Source organism: Talpa europaea (assembly GCF_964194135.1).
Source record: "Talpa europaea genome assembly, chromosome: 15".
NCBI classification, from domain to species: domain Eukaryota; kingdom Metazoa; phylum Chordata; class Mammalia; order Eulipotyphla; family Talpidae; genus Talpa; species Talpa europaea.
In genome coordinates, this window is record NC_140083.1 from 41202218 (window position 1) to 41222628 (window position 20411).

General features: G+C 42.4%; 1 protein-coding gene across 1 annotated transcript in view; it reads left to right on the forward strand.

Annotated features, from left to right (window-relative positions):
• Nucleotides 1-6314: 6314 nt before the first annotated feature.
• The window catches only part of SLC38A1 (solute carrier family 38 member 1), a gene marked incomplete at both ends in the record, with an annotated part of 49915 nt that continues 35818 nt past the window's right edge, over nucleotides 6315-20411 (forward strand). The window contains one exon of the mRNA XM_084255998.1: nucleotides 6315-6436. Within this exon, the coding sequence (XP_084112124.1) occupies nucleotides 6315-6436 (122 nt within the window). The remainder of the gene's footprint in view (nucleotides 6437-20411) is intronic.

Below are 20411 nucleotides of genomic sequence, written 5' to 3' on the forward strand. Positions count from 1 at the left end.
TTTGGAGATATATGCTGAGATATTTACAGATGATAGGATGTCTGGGTCTGTTTTGAAATAACTCTGGTCATAGTTTTGGTAAAATGAATAAGACTGTCCTGAATTGATCACTGTTAACCTTTGTAGATGAGGAACCGTTGTATCATTCTGTCCTTTCTTACATATATTTAAAACTTACCATAATTATTTTTTTTTTTTGCGTAGAAGAACTGGGGTGTAGGCCAGAGGTATGGGAGGGGAGAGGACTCACCAGAAACAGAGTGAAGCGCAGAACAGGCAGATTGACTGAAATCCACTGCTGAGGGGAGCAGCAGGCGAGACAGGAGAAGTCTGCTGTGCCATGTGGGTCAGCTCCCTGGCCGGGGATCTAACTCAACCCACAGTGGTTACAGTGCTGAAACTTAACCCCTAAGCCACTAGGGAAGCCCCCATAATAAAAAATTTAAAGGGTGGAAAAATAAAATCAAAACTTCAGTCAAGGTTTACTTGAATGTAATGAAAATCTTTCTGTGTCTAGTAAGTGAAAGGGATTTAATACAGGGAATTAAGTTCCTATAAAATTGTTAGAAGAGACACAGTAGGTTCTAGGCTGGGCTTCTAGGATTAGTTCCAAAACACCACCACGCCTCCGGCTACTTATGCCTCCAGTAGGAAGTTGCAAAGCCCAGAAACCAGGAAGCCACTGTTTCAGCTGCCCCAATAACGCATCACTCGAGCCAAATCTGATGACCAGGAATCTGTAGTTGGCTCATAAACATTGGCTCCAGTGCTATCTGCTACATCTGCTGGAATTGTACCAGCAAAATGCTGGCCTTGCTGCTACCCCCCTCCCTTCGCCATTCTCTGGTTTGTGGAATCTAAATCTAGAACCTGAACTATGAAAGAATGAGAAAGAATGGGAAGTATAGTTTTCAACTTTCTGTGATCTATGGAAATATTTATTTATTTATTTATTTATTTTATAGAGGCATGTTTTATTTATTTATTTGTTTGTTTGTTTGTTTTGTTTATACATGCACTGGGTACAGTCAGAAGCGCGGGGAGGGTGAGAGAATTCACCAGAGCCAGAGCGGGGAGCAGAGCAGGCAGAAGGACCGAAGTACACTGCTGAGGGGAGCAGCGGGCAGCAGGAGAGGTCTGCGCGCCATGTGGGACCCTCCTCCGGTGGCCGGGGAGCAGCCGGGGATCGAACCGGCGCCGCAGAGGCCGCGGGCAGCTTCGCAACCCTGCGCTCAACCGCTGTGCCACCGGGGGGGCCTGATCTATGGAAATAAACTTGAAAAAGGTGGGAAAATTTTTGAGCAGAGCAGAGCAGTTCTCTACTAAGGGTATCAGCAATTGAAATTGTAATTTTTGCTTATTGATATCAAAAAGTAATTTTGGACCATGTTTAATTTACAACCTATTTTTTAAAAGATTTATTTATTTATGCATACAAGAATGGGGGTACAGACCAGAGGTGCGGGGGTGAGAGGAGTCACTAGAGACAGAGTGGAGAACAGAACAGGCAGACTGAAATACACTTCTGAGGGGAGCAGTAGGCCAGTCAGAAGAGGTCTGCTGTGCCATGTGGGTAGCTCCCTGGCTGAGGATAGAACTCGTGCTGCAGTGGCTGCAGACACTTTCATAGGTTGCATCGTAACCCCTTGCGCCACCAGGGAGGCCCCCCCTACAACCTATTCTTTGCTTTTGTTTTCCCTCTACAATCTTTTCATCAGCTTTGCCTGATGAACCTACAAAGCTTCTATTACTCAAGACCGTAGTCCCTACTGTAGGTGCGTTCATCTGAAGCATCATAAAAGGCTGTATGTGCATTTGGCCTCTGTGTCTTTACGTGTTTTTCCTAGTACAAGTCATGCTTTTCCCACCTGTAGTCTAGATCCTTCCTGTTTTTAGACAGACTTCAAGTCCTATCTCTGCAAAACTTATCTGATTTCTCTAGGTCCCATCTTCCTTCCTCCCTGCATATGGGATGTGTGTGTGTGTGTGTGTGTGTGTGTGTGTCTGAAATCTTCCGGACTTATTTTTTGTTTTCCCATGTAGTTTGATCTATCATGTAAATATTTTAAGGTACGCTTTTATTTTATATGCATGGTCTCACTTGCTTCAGTCCACTCTAAGTAACATAAGGCCAGACAAGTTTCTTTTAAAAAAAAAAAAAAAAAAAGATTTATTTATTTATTTATACAAGCACTGGGTACAGTCAGAAGCGCGGGAGGGTGAGAGAATTCACCAGAGCCAGAGGGGAGAGCAGAGCAGGCAGACTGACGAAATACACTGCTGAGGGGAGCAGCGGGCAGCAGGAGAGGTCTGCGCGCCATGTGGGACCCTCGCCCGGTGGCCGGGGATTGAACTGGCGCTGCAGAGGCTGCGGGCAGCTTCGCAACCCAGCACTCAACTGCTGCGCCACTGGGGAGGCCCTAGACAAGTTTATTTATTCTGTCCTTTGATATATAACACCATGCAGAGTATTGAATAAGTTTATGTGTTTGATTAGTACTATTACTAAAATGTACCAATCTGTACCATACCCAGATGATAATGCGCTTAGGAGTACCTCCCATGGAAAGGATCAGAAATGTTCTGTGCTGAATAAACTATAATTTGTAACCAATTAGGTACATTGAGAGATAGTATTGTGGTTGGGTTAACATCAAGATCTTCCCATGATGACCCCAGTTCACCTTTTAATTACTTGCATAGTCTGATTATCAGGAGACCTTTTCTTGTTAAGTGGACATGTTTCTTTTAAAATCTCTGTGGTGTGATTTCCATTTTGTAAATCTACATGTATTTTTCAGTCGTGCTCATTATTTTCATTTCACAGATATTTATCATATTTATTGAGTACCCACCGCGTGCCAGGCACCAATTGTTTGTGCACAGAAAAACCCTGGGAGGCTCGACACCAGCATAAACACTGCGATCACCCCCGCTTGCTGAGATAACAGGTGCCTTTTTTTCACTTATATCCTCCTACATTTGCAAAATTGTATTTTCTACAAAACTTATTTATTAATAAGGACCTAATGTGTTTTTTTTAAATCTTTCATTCTTCAAAATACTTGCAATATACTACATGAAAAAATAGGTCAAGAACAGTCTAAAGTCATAATGTTGAATGGAAAGGAGAGAGAGAGAGAGAAGGAAAGACAAGGAGAGAGGAAATACATAAGAATGCATGCCCATTCTAGGGGTGGGAGGACTTTATTTTTTACAAGGTCTGTTCTAAAGTTTTGTGGGGTTTTTTTTACATGGAACAACTGAGGTGTAGGCCAGAGATGCGGGGATGAGAGGATGCCGTAGAGACATAGTGGGAAGTGAACAGGTGGACTGACTGAAATCCACTGCTGAGGGGAGCAGCGGGCGACACAAGAGAGGTCTGTTCTGCCCTATGTGGGTCAGCTCCCCGGCGGGGATCGAACTCAGGCCACAGAGGTGACAGCGCTGAGACTCAACCCCTAGGCCACCAAGGAGGCCCCTGTTCCAAAGATTCTGTAGTAAATATGTATTAATTATAGAATCAGAAAAACCTTTTTTCAAGATGCAGTCCAATTGTGATGATGACATGAAATTACTTCACATATCCTAATATGACCCTCTTAGGCTTGTTGAGCCCCTCACTCGCCCTACCAGTGAGAACATGATGAACTGAAGGGATAATGTTCTCTAAGGCCACCTCAGCCTCAGGAGGGGTGCCACAAACTGTTAATATTCCCCATTTTCAAGTTTTTGTTTTCACGAACAAGCTGGATTTCAGATAGATTATTTCACAACAATAAAAACTTGTTCAAAAAAAAAAAAGAGGTTAGGACACAGACAACATCCAGAGAGAGGAGATTTCTGTGAGGAAATATAGCTAGCAGGTGTGTTCTGTGTAATTACCTGACATTGACATAATTCTGACTTCCTCTGTTCCAGAACTTGCTCCCTCCTTTCAATTGGTTTCTTCTTTCATTCTATTCACTTCTTTGAATGCCTGTGTGTGTGTGTGTGTGATCTAGGTACACTACACACACACATATTTGTTTTTTGTTCGTTTTTAATATGAACAATGCTTTATATTGAAATTGGTTTAATTAGATCACAGTTTTTATGTTCGTTTTCTTTCCAGAATGATTGTTTTTAATATTTTATATAATTCTTACATCATTTTTCACCTTTGCACAATGTATGCATTTTCATTTTGGTTATATTCCCCATACAATTGCACCCCCCCCCCTTATTTTGACCCTTGTCCTTCCTCTCCCCCTACCCCCATAGTGACACACACACGTATTTGATATGGAAGTTCGAATTCAAACAGGTGACTCCAAGACTATTAGCCGTCAGCCTTTCCTCTCCTCAGGGCTCCATTTCACAGCAGTTCGAGGAGAAAAAGGGACTCCTTAGTCCAGCCTGGAAACAGCAGCTATTAAATCAACCGTCTGCCAGTGTCCTAGTATCTCTTCCTCTGAGTGCGCCTACAGGAGAGCCATAAGACCTCTAGAAATGACCCAGTCCAGCCGGGCTCCAACCATTTCAATGAAGTCAACTTTTGCAAAGTAACGACAAGTTGTAAACTCTGCTGCTGGGTGAGGCACTGGGTCCAGCCGGGTCTCTGGAATGGTCCAACCTGGGGCTGCCAACTTAGCCTTAGACCAGATGTCTTGAGGCTCAGTTTCCTGTCCTGGGTCCCAACTTTCTAGGAGAGATCTTCTCTGCAGGAGGGTGAGGGAGGCTCCTGGAAGCTGAGATATGAGAAAGCACTTAAGCGGTAAATTTGTAAAGGAGCCTGGAAAGTTTTATTCTCGATAGGAGACTGTGTGAGTAAAAAAATGGGTGGCTAGTGCTGGGCAAGACACGAAGAAAGAAATCCCTAGTGAAGAAAACCCCTAAAGAAGTATCATAAAAGGGTACTTTCTCTGGGTCCTGAAAATATCATCAGTTAACAAAATGCTTCTTGGGATCTCGAGGGTGCTTAGATGCCATTGGAATTTTGTCCCTTAAGTCATTAGTCTTAGGGAACTCAGGATCAAACACAGCACCGGCCCCTTTGCTGAGAACTGTACAAGGGAATTTACCAATGAAGGCAACACAAAATTTCTTTGACGTTCTGTTTCATGCCATGCTCTGTGACCTCACTGAGATTATCCTGGTGAGATTCCTGTACATACATGGACTTTGTTTCTGAGGTTGCATTTACCTCTGTTGCCATCTGCTTTTTGATTGGTATGGCTGTGTCTGAAATGTTTTCCCACCTAATATACTCTGGGTGACCTTTCAGAACCTGAATATAAAGCACAGTTTTCCACGTGAGGGGAAATGTGCAATCTGCAAATCTTTTTGTTTCTGATGAGGAAATGTAGTTTCAGGTAGATTAACATAAATCCCTAAGTATGATTTTTAATTCCCTGACATGGAGTGATTTCATTGAAGAGATTGATTTAATCTCTTGTGGTTGGTGGGCAAACTGTTTGCTGAATTTCAAAACATAGATTTGTCCTTTCCTGCTTGACCTCCAGGCTGATTCCCATGATGTCATTTATTGGGATTTGCATTTTTATTAAACTGGGATTGCTCAATCAGATGTGCTTTTGTGCCCCTCTGGCCTGCATCCTGCTATACATGGCGTGTGATCTGACGTCTTTAATCACTTTGATTTTAAACACACTGTTTCATAAAGGGGAGTCTACCTTACCCATAGTTGACATGGAATTCCTATAAATGTGAGTATAAAGATTATGGGACCTGGGGGCCTCCCTGGTGGCACAGTGATTAAGTCTCAGCACTACCAAGCTATCGCAAACCACCGTAGCCTGAGTTAGATCCCCGGACAGGGAGCTGACCCACAAGGTGCAGCAAACCCCTCCTGTCTGGCCCACTGCTCCCCTCAGCAGTAGATTTCACTTGATCTGCCTGTTCTGCTCCCCGCTCTGTCTCTGGTGAATCCTCTCACCCCCGCACCTCTAGCCTATACCCCAGTTCTTGTATGCATAAATATAATAAAATAAATCTTTAAAAAAAAGGATTATGGGACATGACTCATTTTAGTTTAAAATGGAGGGAAATGTATGCAAGGTGTCAAATTTAGGCATAAGCATCTATAACGTTTTAATGCATAGACTAGCAAAATGTAAAAATTGCATTATCAATAAGTGCAGTTTATCAATAAATGTCAATAAATGAATGGTGATGTTATTCATCTGTTGATTAATTGTCATTGTGGTGTGTTGCAGGGCTATCAAGCTTATATTTTGGCTGCTCTCTGCTTGTAAATGCACTCAGAACAGCAGAGTTCAGTCTAGTTTTCGGATTATAGATCTTTTCCAAACATGATGCATTTTAAAAGTGGATTGGAACTAACTGAGCTACAAAACATGACGGTGCCTGAAGATGACAACATCAGCAATGACTCCAATGATTTCACAGAAGTCGAAAATGGTCAGATAAATAGGTGAGTATTTTTCCACTAACACTTTTTAGCCAATACAAAAATAATCTGAAAATATTATTCCGGTTTTCAGCTACTCTCTTGAATTATGCATTCCTAAAGTTATGCTCCACTTGAAGACGATCATTTGAATTGCTTATGTGACATCTGTTGGGAATCGTCTGCAAAAGCAGATGAAGCCAACAGGAAAGGAATTTATTCAGTCTTCAGCTCTTTCAATTCAGCCTAATAAAATGTATAAACACATTGAACCCCAACCAGCCCTAACTTTACAAAAACTCTGTGCTTTTGAATTCGGTGATTGGAATTTCACCTCGTCCCATCTCTTGAGTAGACAGCACTGCCATAACACCCTGACTGCATTTTAATCAAGAAGTGACTGATCCACCTGTTCTGCTCCCCACTCTGTCTCTGATGAATCCTCTCAATGCCCCGCACCTCTGGCTTACACCCCAGTTCTTCCACGCAAAGATAAATAAAATTTAGGAAAATGTACTAATGTAGTGATCAGAATTTCATTTGCCAATGTTCCCTCCTTTTAACTACAAATACATCTCTATAAGCCATCGACTGTAACATGGATTTTAAATACTACTACAGTTTTGTTTTTTATTTATTTAAAAAATATTTATTTATTTTTATAAAAGAACCGGAGCACAGGCCAGATGTGCAGGAGGGTGAGAGGATTCACCAGAGACAGAGCAGGGAATAGAGCAGGCAGACAGACTGAAATACACTGCTGAGGGGAGCAGTGGGCAAGACAGGAGAGGTCTGCTTTGCCATGTGCGATTCTCACTGACCGGCCAGGATCGAACCCATGCTGCAGAGGCTGTGGACAGCTTCACAGTGCATCGGACTCAGCCACCTGCGGCACTCAACCGCCTGCGCCACCAGGGAGGCCCACTACTACAGTTTTATTCTGTTGAGCCTAAAGAGCCTTATGGGAAACTAGAGTCGAAAAATAGATAGCGTGAGTGAGTGGAGGCCGAAAGATAGGTAGAGGGTGCCCTTGGCTTAGCTGTGACCTTGGCAAGCAGGTTTTTCCAATTCTTAAGTAATAAAGAGTATTACTTTTTTTCTCCCTCCCTTCTTTCCAATGATGTGGGATATTCTCCAACCTCCTGACTTTATAGCCAGTTTCTGTGGCTCCCTTAGCAGGAAGCTCTCCAGCTTCGGGGTAGGAGGTGTGGTTTGTTGCAGTCTGAGTCCTCCTAAAAGATAGGAAAAGAGAGTAGGGTCTACAAGACTGTTTATAAGAACAACAGAAGCTACACTTTTGAGGGTAAGGGCCAAGGGCAGTTGGGATGGAGGGTGAAAACTTCATGTCAGCTAAGCCAGCATCTTTGTAGAAATCATTTCTGATTTTCTGCTCTACATTTTGATGTGGTACGTACTTGAAAGTCCAGTGCAGGATTCAGCTGCCACACATACATACTCTTGGACATTTCAACCCTGCTTCTTCTTTTTCTTTTCCTTAAATGTCCTTTGAGGTTAAGTCTCCAAACCAGATAGTTGCTTATTATCATCCAGATATCATCTACTGTTAGGGGATATTTCTTACCATTGGACTCCAGCATGCTTTTTACTTTTTCTGAGTAATTCCTACTTATTATCATTTCTTGAGTGCCCAGAGTTTTCTGTACTACCACTTATCTTTATAATATGCAAAACAATTATTCTTTTGCAAATAAGGATAATTAAAGAAATTCATTATACAAATAAGGAAACAGGCTCAGAATAAGATCACTGGCCCAGGGCACACACCTGTCTGTAGGAAATCCTCATCTTTTTTAGATTTATTTTATTTACGTGTGCAAGAACTGGGGTGTAGGCCAGAGGTGAAGGGAAGTGAGAGGATTTCACCAGAGACAGAATGGGGAGCAGAACAGGCGGATCTTCTGAAATCCATTGCTGAGGGGAGCACCAAGCAAGACAGGAGAGGTCTGATGCGCCATGTGGGTCACCACCCTGTCCAGGGATTGAGCTTGTGCTGCAGTCTCTGTCGATAGCTTCATAGTGCTGAGACTCAATCCCTTGTGCCACCAGGGAGGTCCTGGTAATCCTCATCTTTCTATTCTCTCCTGCTGTCTATGATTATAAAGCTTGGGCACTGGTAGAAAAGAGAATCTAAACTCTGCCAGCACCATTCTATGCTCCCTTTCTGGGGTGCTCTGCAGTCACTGCTGACTCCTGTTTACCCTAAATGGGCTTCTAACCATTTCACAAATAGGACATTTTGATTTTATAAGAAGCTTCATTCTCAAAGCCTTGCAAACTTGGAGGACCTTAAAGTGACGGTCATTTATACCATTTAGCTTTGAATCTGAACTTGCTCTTTCTACTTGCCAAAAATACTAAGTTTTGGGGGTCATGCCCCTGTGGTGGATGGAAGAAGCGCCTGTCCTTACCTCTGACCTGGGCACCTGCCAGGGCCATGCATGTCTGCACAGATGGTGAGGAAGGCCAGCCAGGGGTGCTGACCGCTAGTCTTGTGGAATTCGGTTCTTACTGCAAATGTAGTATAAAGTGTTCATTTCTTTATTTACTGTGTCTCTTTCACTGACCTAGTTCATGGAGCTTTTTTTTTTTTTAATACAAACCTCACTTTTGATTGCTAATACATTTTAACTGAGGTACCTGGTATCGGTTTGGAGCATGATGGAAGTTTCAGGTGCGTAGAGCTAGGATCCAGCATCTGTGCACATGGCCATCACCCCCCCAAGTCTGTTTTGCATCTGTCATCAGGCAGCTGAATCCCTTTACCCATTTCACCACCTCCTGCACCCCCACCCCCTTGCTGCCAGGCCTCCTCCTATCTGGTAACCTCCAGTCTGCTCTCAAAGAGTTTATTTTTGTTTTATTTGTTCCTTTGCTTTATTTCTTTATATTCCACATATGACTGAGTACATTAGCATTTGTCTTTCTGTGTCTGACTTACTTCACTGAACATAATCTCAAGTTCCTCCATGTTGTTGAAAATGGTTTAAGATTTTCATTTTTTCTTTTAAATTGTAGCTGAGTAGTATTCCATTGCTCTCTGTATATCACATCCTCATTAGCCATTTGTCTGTCAATGGACACTTAAGTTCACCCAGACCCCACTTTTAAATATTGGGTTTAATAGACATAGTTACTTTGTCAAATTGTCATTATTACAGTAGGAATCTGTCAGGTAACCAGGCACCACTCAGAGAGGAGGAGGGAAGCTCTTTATTTACAAAGGCAAGCCCAGAGGAGATCTTTCTCCAAAGTGTGGGTTCCCAGCAATTAGTAACAAAGTATTTATTGCCTAAAGCAAGGGTTACAGTCAGCTGGGATGCATGAATCAATCATGTGGCCTTGAGAGCTTTTGTCAGTTGTTCCCTGAAACTTTCAGTCTACAGGCTATGTCCCAACTTCAGCTGATCAACAGGTCAGTCTGACATTTTCCACTTCACCACAGGAGTTTCTAAATGCTTACTCAGTTCCTGTACCTAATCTTTCAAATTGATAATCAGTTAGCTGAGATAATACTGGAAGCTGCCTTTGCTCAGAGCACCCTCTCCTTTGGGGACGCCCCCAGTGCTTCCCTATAAATTCTTAGGGGGGAAATCTGATCAACTCTCACTGTGTCCAATGTTCATGGAGATGTTTAATACATAGAATGGAAGGATGAGCTCGCCTGGGGCAGAGGTACAGACAGATCAGATGGTGCAGGGCTGAACTCTGGGAATCCCATTGTTGTGAGGTCAGGGTGTGTAGGGTAAATGATTTTCAGGCTTTTCTGCCCTCTGACCATTAGGATTGCCCTGCCTGATGGGGCACCGGCAGTTGTTGCAAGCTGTCTTGTTTAATTCTGTGGGCCATGGGAGGAGTATTGAGATAGTCATGAGAGAAGCAGAGGCAGGAAAGAAGCAGGAGAGAAAAGGGGAGAAAGAAGCCCAGAGTGAAGACTTGCTGGGGGCCTGGAGGACTGGCCTCCAGGCCCCCCAGCACCCTTGCCTGCCATGTACCTGGTTGCTGCTCTATATGTAAGAGCTCAATAAAAGCCTGAGAAAGCCACTGAAGGCTCAAGGACTCTCCTTTACCCGTCTGGTGGATTCTAGAAACCTGCTCTGTGCCAATCCTGCTCTTAGGAGCAGCCAAAGAAAAGACAGGCCAAGACAAGCCAGGGAAGAGAGTCAGCACATCTGATGGATGAAGCAGACACCCAGTGTGGGCAAACGCAAATAAATACCCTTATCACTGGAGGAATAAATGAGTTTTTAAAAAGGCAAGCAGCTTCCCTGCCCAGAACCTCTGACCTGTCTGAAGATGTAGATCTCAGGCCTTCTCAGTGTGATAGCAGGGTAGACACAAAGAAAAGAGAGCCACTGACAAGCCTGTAGTGGACAGCACAGCCATGCCCCGACTCCGGCAGGAAGAAAGGCATTTTTTTTCTATGGAGAAGCCAAACCAGAGAAACTGGGCTCAGGGGTGCTGGGCGCGGAGGCCACAGTGGGTGGAGTTGGAAACAACATGATTAGATTAATGAAGGGCTGGCTGAGTCCCCACCCAAGAACTCCGAGTAAACTGCAGAGGGGACAAGTCTAAGCACCACATACATAGAGGAGAGCATGAAATATCTATGCAGTCAAGAATGACAGTAACCGGTGCAGAACCCCAGCATCAGGGGAAAGGGTGTTGTAGGGGCAGGAAGACCACAGTGCAGGTTTTCTGATCTAGCAAACTGGGTAAAGGAGGAGTCAGAGTCCTCAGTGGTTTTTTGCAGGTCTTTTATTGGGATTTACCTAGTACACAGCAGGCAGGGGTGCTGGGGGGCCGGGAGGCTGGCAGGCCTCCCAGCCCCCAGCAAATCTTCACTCTATCTGGGCTCTCTGGTGTTTGCTCCGCTTCTCGTCTTCTTTCGGCTTCCGTTCGTTCTTGGCTTCTACTGGTGTCCCTGTGATGCCACCCTTAAAAGCACAGTCTTAGCCCAGGTGAATCCTATTTACCTATGCCCACACCCTACTCCAGGTGCCCGCCATCAGGCATGCATTCAGGACTGCAAGGATCCATCATCTGTCCTGATGGCGGAAGGGCAGAAAAGTCTGACATTTTTCCTTACCCTACAGTCCACCCCCTCAGGGTTTTCTGCCATATAGTCTTTATCAGTCTCTATATTCAAGTCATAAACACATGTCTCTTGGCAATAAGAACACTGCAGCCATGGCCCATGAAAGCAAATGAAATACATCACAATATAACAAAATACAATAGAACAAAATAAGTCCAGGCAGAGCACCAAACTAGTGGCAAAAGACAATTATTGGTACTAGCAGATGATCCACCACATCTGCTGCTGAAGGCACTACTCATAGGAGGGAGGGGAAATCACTCAGACATCTCTGTCACATGCCAGGAGCTGTCAGGCTTCCTGATCTTCTCTGGCTGTAGTCTTGGCTACAAGCCACACACCGCATCCACCCCCAGGATGCACTCACTCCTGGATTGGGGATTCTCTACTCTTTGGGGGTAATCGCCCAACCTTCAGGGCTTCTGTCGGCTGTGGCTCCAACACTTGGCTTTCATAGCCACCAATGCGACACGCAGACCCCTGCACTCAGGCCAACCCATTGCACAAGCACATGGGTCGAGGATCCAAACTCTGCATGTCCCCTCTTTGGCTTGGGCTCCACCCAAAGCCACATTCCCCACCCGTTCCCCAAGGACGGGTTCCTCAGCTCCTCACCCTCACTCGAGAACGAGCAGGGCATCACCCACAGGTGATTTTATGATTCTCACTGGCCTTCCTCAGCTTACTTAGTGCTTAACAGCCACTCAGGGCTTCCCAAACTTAGCATCAATACCAGCTTTTGCCTTCTCAGTTGGCTTTTCTCCTCTGCCTAGCTGCTGGGCATACACAGGTTGCTTTTGGCCATCAAGGCCCACTGGCCACTCCCAGATTCCCATTTCCTGGGGTGTACAAACAATGGCATCCTCCCAGGGTCCCAAAAACTTAACTTGCCAAAGTTCCTCCGTCTTCTGGTGGAATTGTCAGTCCAAGTTCATCAGTCCAAGTCCATTAGTCCAAGTCCATTAGGCCTCTCCCTGCCATCAGCACTGGCAAACTCTGAATCATGGTCCTTTCCTTCCCCGATGATTCTGCTGCCTAGGGGTCTTTGGCTGGTCCTCTCAGGCCATCTCCTTCACGCAAGGTCTCATCCTGTAGCTCTGAGATTTTGTCCATCTCCTGTGCCGCCATGACGCCTCCAACGTTGTCACAGCCAAACACAGTCTGTTACTCCTTAATCCCTCCAGGTCTTTGGAGGGCTCCATACCCATCTGCATGGATCATCCTGCCAACTACGCCAATTTTAGGGGCAGGAAGACCACCATGCAGGTTTTCTGATCTAGCAGACTGGGTAAAGGAGTCAGAGTCCTCAGTGGTTTTTTGCAGGTCTTTTATTGGGATTTAGTGGGTACACGGCAGGCAGGGGTGCTGGGGGGCCGGGAGGCTGGCAGGCCTCTCAGCCCCCAGCAAATCTTCACTCTATCTGGGCTCTCTGGCGTTCTCTCTCCTTCTCTTCTTTTGGTTTCTGTTCATTTTTGGCTTCTACTGGCATCCCTGTGACGCTGCCCTTTAAAGCACAGTCAGCCCAGGTGAATCTCATCTACCTATGCCCACACCCTACTCCAGGTGCCCGCCATCAGGCATGCATTCAGGACCTCAAGGATCCATCATCTATCCTGATGGCAGGAGGGCAGAAAAGCCTGACATTTTTCCTTACCCTACAGGTGTGTAGTGCCAGGATGGGAACTGAGCAGGTTTTCTAGGATCCAAGCAGACAGGCGGGTAAACGAGGAGTCATAGAGCCCTCGGTGGGTTTCTCAGGCTTTTATTGAGCTTTACATGCATCACAGCAACCAGGTACACGGCACGCAGGGGTGTCAGGGGCCAGGTGGCCAGTAGGCCTTCAGGCCCCAGGCAAGTCTTCACTCTGGCCTTCTCTGTCCTCTTTCTCCCCTTCTCTCTCCCCTTCTCTCTCCTGCCTCTCTCTCGCTTCTGCTTCTCTTGGTGACTACATCAGTACTCCTCCCATGGCCCACAGAAGTAAATAAGACAGCTTACAACAATGTAACAACTGCAGGTGCCCCATCAGGCAGGGCAATTCTAATGGTGGGAGGGCAGAAAAATCTGAAAAACCATTTACCCTACAGGGTGGAACATACCCAGCACCTGAGAGGCCCTGGGGCCTCTCTTTCCCTGGAAACCCTCACTAGGATACTCACAAAAATCCTTTTTTAATGTTTAGTTTAAAAGAGTGGAGCCACTTGGGTACTAAGACATTTACCCTATTCCAATCAATTATTTTATTTCATTCCCTGGTCTTTGGCCATAGAGACAGAAATCTGTATGTGGCACAGCAAAATCTTGCAAATGTCTGCTAGGCCGGTACCACTGGAGTTTTGATGTGCTTGAGAAATAACTGGAAACCTTGTCAAAATGTAGATTCTGGGTTGGGTCCTGAGATCCTAGGAACTGCCCACATGACCCCTCCACCCCCAGATCAGACTTGGAAATGAGAAAATCCTTGGAGAACTCCAGGTGTGAGTTCTGTAGAGGAGGGACCACCTTAATCATCATCATAGCAATAGGATGCACATTACAGAGGATTTGTTAAATGAGGGAGCAGGTAGGTACTTGGTTTTATTTAGACTTGGGTTAAATCCTGGTTTTTCAATAGGTCTATGCTCCAAGCCTTAGTCCCATCCCTGTAAGGCAGGGATAATAATAATATCTTACCTCATGGGATTGTTGGGGAATGTTGGATGCAATACCATTTGTAGGCTAAGAATTTAGGCTCTGTGGTCAGCCTACTTGGGCTCAAATCCTGGTTCCACATTTAGTTACTAGTAACTTGGTTGAGTTGCTTCATTTCTCTAAAATGGAGCTAATAATAGTATCAACTACAAGTAGCTATTGTGAAAACAGATGAGAAAATCCAAGTAAAGGACTTGTCAGGGTGTCTGGTAATTGTAAGCCTCTTACTGTTGAGAGCAGATGAGAAAAGTTTGTGTCAAAGTACAACCCTCTTTCTTTGACATTTCTTCTCTACCTCAACGAATAATGATATTTTCCAGTTTTGGGCAATTGCTGATAATTGTTGCCTTAAGTGTGGTGAAATATAGGAGATGATCCTAGCTGGATGCAGATAAATGTCACATAATTTTTATTTTATTTTTTTTAAAGATTTATTTATTTATACAAGAACTGGGGTACAGGTCAGACGCATGGGAGGGTGAGAGAATTCACCAGAGAGAGCGGGGAGCAGAACAGGCAGATGGACCCAAGACACTGCTGAGGAGAGCAGCGGGAAGACAGGAGAGGTCTGCCACACCATGTGGGAATCTCCCTGGCCAGCCGGGAATCTAGCCTTCGCTGCAGAGGCTGCAGCTTCACAGCATGGCGCTCAACCCGCTGCGCCACTGGGGAGGCCCCAATGTTCACATATTTTAATACTTACTTCCTGTTCTCATCTGTCATTAGAGTTATTGTTTTTATGAGCCAGGAAGTATGTAACAAAATTTGAGTCTCTCTTTAGATTTTCTTAAAAGAATTTGGGGCAACTCTTGCCACAAGATCCTGTATCAGCCAGCCCTTTTTCCTTGTTCCTGTATCTCTTTCAGAGTTCATGGACTAAATGTGCTTTAATTGGCAGGACCTTTGAAAGGGTTCCCTTCCTTTAATGTCTTTCTGCCATCTTAGGGAAGAAGATCCCATAACATCTTCTAATATTCAGTTTTCATGTCAGAAAATTCTTCACTTGCTTTAATCAGTCCTGTTGTAAATTAAAGTCTATGGCCTAAATTAAAGACTTCTCCTAATTTTACTATTTTTCCCACCAAATGAGACTTTTCTTACCTCTCAGTCTTCTTATATTTTTTTTTCATTTTCATTCCTATATTTTATTTACTTAAGCAAACAAACAGAAAAAGCCATGCACTTCATTGCTGATGTACAATCTCTCAGACCCAATAAATAGCCACTCTCTTTTCTTACTTTCAATTCTATTGTTTTTATTTTCATGTTTCCAATGTTTTATTTTTTATAATAAATTTTATTTTTATATTCCCCATACAATTGCAACCCCCCCATTCTGACCCCAATCCCTCCCCTCCCGCCACCCACCCCCCAAAAAGTGTCTCTGGTTCATAGTTTTTTGTTGATTTTGATTTTCACTTTCTTATAGTTATTCATTTTCCTGGTCCCTTATTTAAGTTTTCTAGATTCCTGCTATGAGTGAAATCATCCGGTATTTTTCTTTTTCTTTTTGGCTTATTTCACTGAGCATCCAGCGTCATCCATATTGCTGCAAATTGCATGTGTTTATCTTTTTTGAATGCTGAGTAATATTCCATGGTATATATGTACCACATCTTCTTGATCTAGTCATCTATTTTTGGGCATTTGGGCTATTTCCAAAGCTTAGCTATTGTAAACAGTGCTGCTATAAACATAGGTGTGCAGGTGCTCTTTGGAATTGATGTTTCTGTGTCCTTTGGGTAAATACCTAGGAGTGGAATTGCTGGATCATATGGAAGCTCTATGTTTAGTAGGTCCAGAAATCTCCACACAGCTCTCCATAGTGGTTGGACCAGTTTGCACTCCCACCAACAGTGTAGGAGAGTTCCTTTTTCTCCACAACCTCGCCAACATTTGTTGTTGCTAGTTTTTTTAATATGTGCCATTCACACTGGTGTAAGATGGTATCTCATGGTAGTTTTGATTTGCATTTCCCTGATGACAAGTGATGTTGAACATTTTTTCATATACCTGTTGGCCATTTGCATTTCCTCTTCAGAGAAGTTTCTTTTTAGCTCTTCTGCCCATTTTTTGACTGGGTTATTTTCTTTGTTGTTGTTGAGTCTCATCAGCTCTTTGCAGATTTTTGTGATCAGTCCTTTATCATTAGTGTTGGGTGCAAACATGTTCTCCCAGTCAGTGGGGTTTCTCTTTGTTTTTGTTATTGTCTCTTTTGCTGTGCAGAAGCTCTTTAATTTGGTGTAGTCCCAGCTGTTTATCTTTGCCTTCACTATCACTGCTTTGGGTGATGTATCTGTAAAGATGTCTTTGATGTGCAAATCACGTAGTGTTTCGCCTATATTTCCTTCTATATATTTTATGGTTTCAGGTCTTATGTCTAGTTCTTTAATCCATTTTGAGTTGATTTTTGTGTATGGTGTGAGGTAGTGGTCAAGCTTCATTCTTTTGCATGTAGCAACCCAGTTTTCCCAGCACCATTTATTGAACAAACTTTCTTTGCTCCAATGCATAGTCTTTGCTCCTTTGTCAAAGATTAGTTGACCATACATCTGTGGGTTTATTTCTGGATTTTCTATTTGATTCCATTGGTCTGTGTTTCTGTTCTTGTTCCAATACCATGCAGTTTTGATGATTATGGCTTTGTAGTATAGTTTGAAGTCTGGGAGTGTGATGCCTCCATTCCCTTCTTTCTTTTTCAGGAGAGCTTTGGCAATTTGGGGTTTTTTGTGATTCCATATGAATTTCATCAATAATTATTCTATTTCTTTGAAGAATGACATTGAAATTTTGATTGGAATAGCATTGAATCTGTATATTGCTTTTGGTAGGATGGCCATTTTAATAATGTTTATTCTTCCAATCCATGAGCAGGGGATGTCTTTCCATTTCTTTGTGTCTTCTTCTATTTCTTTTAACAGTGTTTTATAGTTTTCTTTGTAAAGGTCCTTTACCTCTTTTGTTAGATTTATTCCCAAATATTTGATTTTTTTTTTCGATGATAAAGGAGATGGTTTTTTTCATTTCTTCTTCTTCAGATTTAATGTTGTGTATAGGAAGGCTACTGACTTTTGAGTGTTGATTTTGTATCCTGCCACTTTGCTGAACTGATTGATGAGTTTAATTAGTTTTTCTATGGAGTTTTTGGGGTTCCCTATGTAGATTATCATATCATCTGCAAATAGTGATAGTTTGACTTCTTCTTTTCCTATTTGGATTCCTTGTATGTCTTTCTCTTGTCTTACTGTGCTGGCGAGGACTTCCAGTATTATATTGAAAAGCAGTGGTGAGAGTCGATATCCTTGTCTTGTTCCAGATCTTAATGGAAATGCTTTCAGCTTTTCACCATTGAGAATGATACTGGCGGTTGGCTTGTCATATATGGCCTTTATGATGTTGAGGTATGTTCCTTGTATCCCAAGAATTTCAAGGGCTTTTATCATGAATGGGTGTTGCACTTTGTCAAAAGCTTTCTCAGCATCTATTGATATTATCATACGGTTTTTATATTTCTTTTTGTTGATGTGTTGGATAACATTGATTGATTTTCGGATGTTGAACCATCCTTGTGTCCCTGGAATGAATGCTACTTGGTCGTGGTGAATTATCTTATGGATACATTGTTGGATTCTGATAGCTAAAATTTTGTTGAGGATTTTTGCATCAGTGTTCATTAGGGAGATTGGCCTGTAGTTTTCCTTTTTTGTGTTGTCCTTGTTCGGTTTTGGTATTAGTGTAATGTTGGCTTCATAGAACGTGTTTGGTATTGTCCCTTCCTTCTCAATTTTTTGAAAGAGTTTGTGAAGGATAGTCACTAATTCGTCTCTGAATGTTTGGTAGAATTCATTTGTAAATCCATCAGGTCCTGGGGTTTTGTTTTTGGGGAGGTTTTTGATTACCATTTCAATTTCGCTAATTTTAATTGGTCTGTTTAGGTGTTCTATTTCTTCTTTATCTAGCTTTGGGTGATTGTAGAGTTGTAGGAATTTGTCCATCTCCTCTAGATTGTTGAACTTGTTTCCATATAACTGTTCATAGTAGTTGCTAATTATTCTTTTGATTTCTGATGTGTCATTGTGATTTCTCCTCTTTCATTTCTGATCCTGTTTATTTGTGCTTTCTCCCTTTTTTCCTTTGTGAGCCTGGCTAGGGGTTTGTCTATTTTATTGATTTTTTCGAAGAACCAGCTCTTGGTTTCATTAATCTTTTGGATTGTTTTTTTAGTTTCAATTTCATTTATTTCTGCTTTGGTTTTTATTATTTCTTTTCTTCTACTGGTTTTGGGTTTTTTTTTGTTGTTCTTTTTCTAGATCTTTGAGCTTCAAGATTAGGTTGTTTCTTTGAGTTCTTTCTTGTTTCTTGATGTGAGCTTCTATTGCTATATATTTTCCTCTTATTACTGCTTTTGCTGCGTCCCATACATTTAGGATATTGGTGTCCTCCTTGTCGTTCAATTCAAAGAATTTTTTAATTTCCTCTTTGATCTCCTCATTTGTCCAGTGGTCTTCCAGTAGTGTGGTTTTTAGTCTCCACGAGGTAGGAAAGTTCCTTGCCTTCTTTTTATTATTTATTTCTAGCTTGATGCCTTCATGGTCAGAAAAGATGGTTGGTATGATTTCAATCTTGGTGTATCTGTTGATGTTTGTCTTGTGCCCCAGTATGTGATCGATCCTGGAGAATGATCCGTGTGCGCTTGAGAAAAATGTGTACTCCGTTTTTGGGGGGTTTAGTGTTCTATATATGTCTGTTAAGCCCAAATGCTCTAGGTCCTTATTTAGAGCTTTAGTTTCTTTACTTATTTTTTGTCTTGTTGATCTATCCATTGTTGATAGTGGTGTGTTGAAGTCTGCCACTATGCATGTGTTTTCTCTGATGTCTGTTTTCAGAGATGACAACAGTTGTCTGATATATTTTGGTGCTCCTTCGTTTGGTGAGTATATGTTAATTAGTGTTATTTCTTCTTGAAGTATTGTCCCTTTGATCATAATGTAGTGACCGTTGGGATCCCTTTTTATTTTTTTGAGTTTGAAATCTGTTTTATCTGATATAAGTATAGCTGTTCCTGCTTTCTTTTTTGGTCCATTTGCTTGTAGGATTGTTTTCCATCCTTTAACTTTGAGTCTATTTTTATCTTTTGTAGCTAAATGTGTTTCCTGGAGACAGCAAAAGGTTGGGTTTTGTTTCTTAATCCAGCCTGAGACTCTGTGTCTTTTTATTGAAGAGTTTAGTCCATTTACATTTAGGGTTAATATTGATATGTTAGCATCTGTATTTGCCATTGTGTTTGTCTTTCCTTTGATTTTATTAATTCTTTTAATATCTTTTTTTTTTCCTTGCCTTCTTTCATTGTTATTCGTCCCTCTGAGGTTCTGGCTTTAGGATTCCTTGTTGTATTTTTTGGAGTGGGGGTTTATTGGTAATGAAGTTCAATAGTTTCTGTTTGTCTGGGAAGGTCCTTATTCTTTCTTCATAGAGGAAGGAAAGCTTTGCGGCATAGAGTATTCTTGGTTGACATCTGTTTTCTTGGAGTCTGTTGACTATGTCCTTCCACTCTCTCCTTGCCCGTAGTGTTTCTTCAGAGAAGTCTGATGTCAGCCTGATTGGTTTTCCTTTGAGTGTTATTTGTTTCTTCCCTCTTGTCAGCTTCATTATTTTTTCCTTGTCCTGGATTCTTGGGAGCTTCACTATTATGTGTCTTGCTGTATTTTTCCTTTCGTCATGGAAGTTTGGTGTTCTTCTTGCTTCTTGTATATCAATTTTCAGCTCCTTCTTCACATTTGGGAAGTTCTCTTCAATTATCTCCTGGAATATTTTCTCTGTTCCTACATCTCTCTCCTCTCCTTCTGGTATTCCTATAACTCTTATATTTCCTTTCCTCATGGTGTCTGATAGTTCCTGAAGTCTTTCTTCGTTCTTTTTCCTTTGTACTTCTCTTTCCTTTTCTGTTTTGGTTCTTTTTATTTCTGTGTCTTCAAGAGAACTTATTCGTTCTTCCATTTCATCTATTCTGCTTTCATTGCTTTTCCCAGAATTCTTTAGTTCTTCCATTAATTCTTTGATCTCCTGCATTTCTTTTACTTCCCTCTTTAGGGACTCAATTTCATTCTTCTGATCGTTGATTATTTTTCCCTTATCATTGTTTTCCTTTATGAGTTCTGTCATTTTTTAATCATGGCAATTTTAAATTCTCTTTCT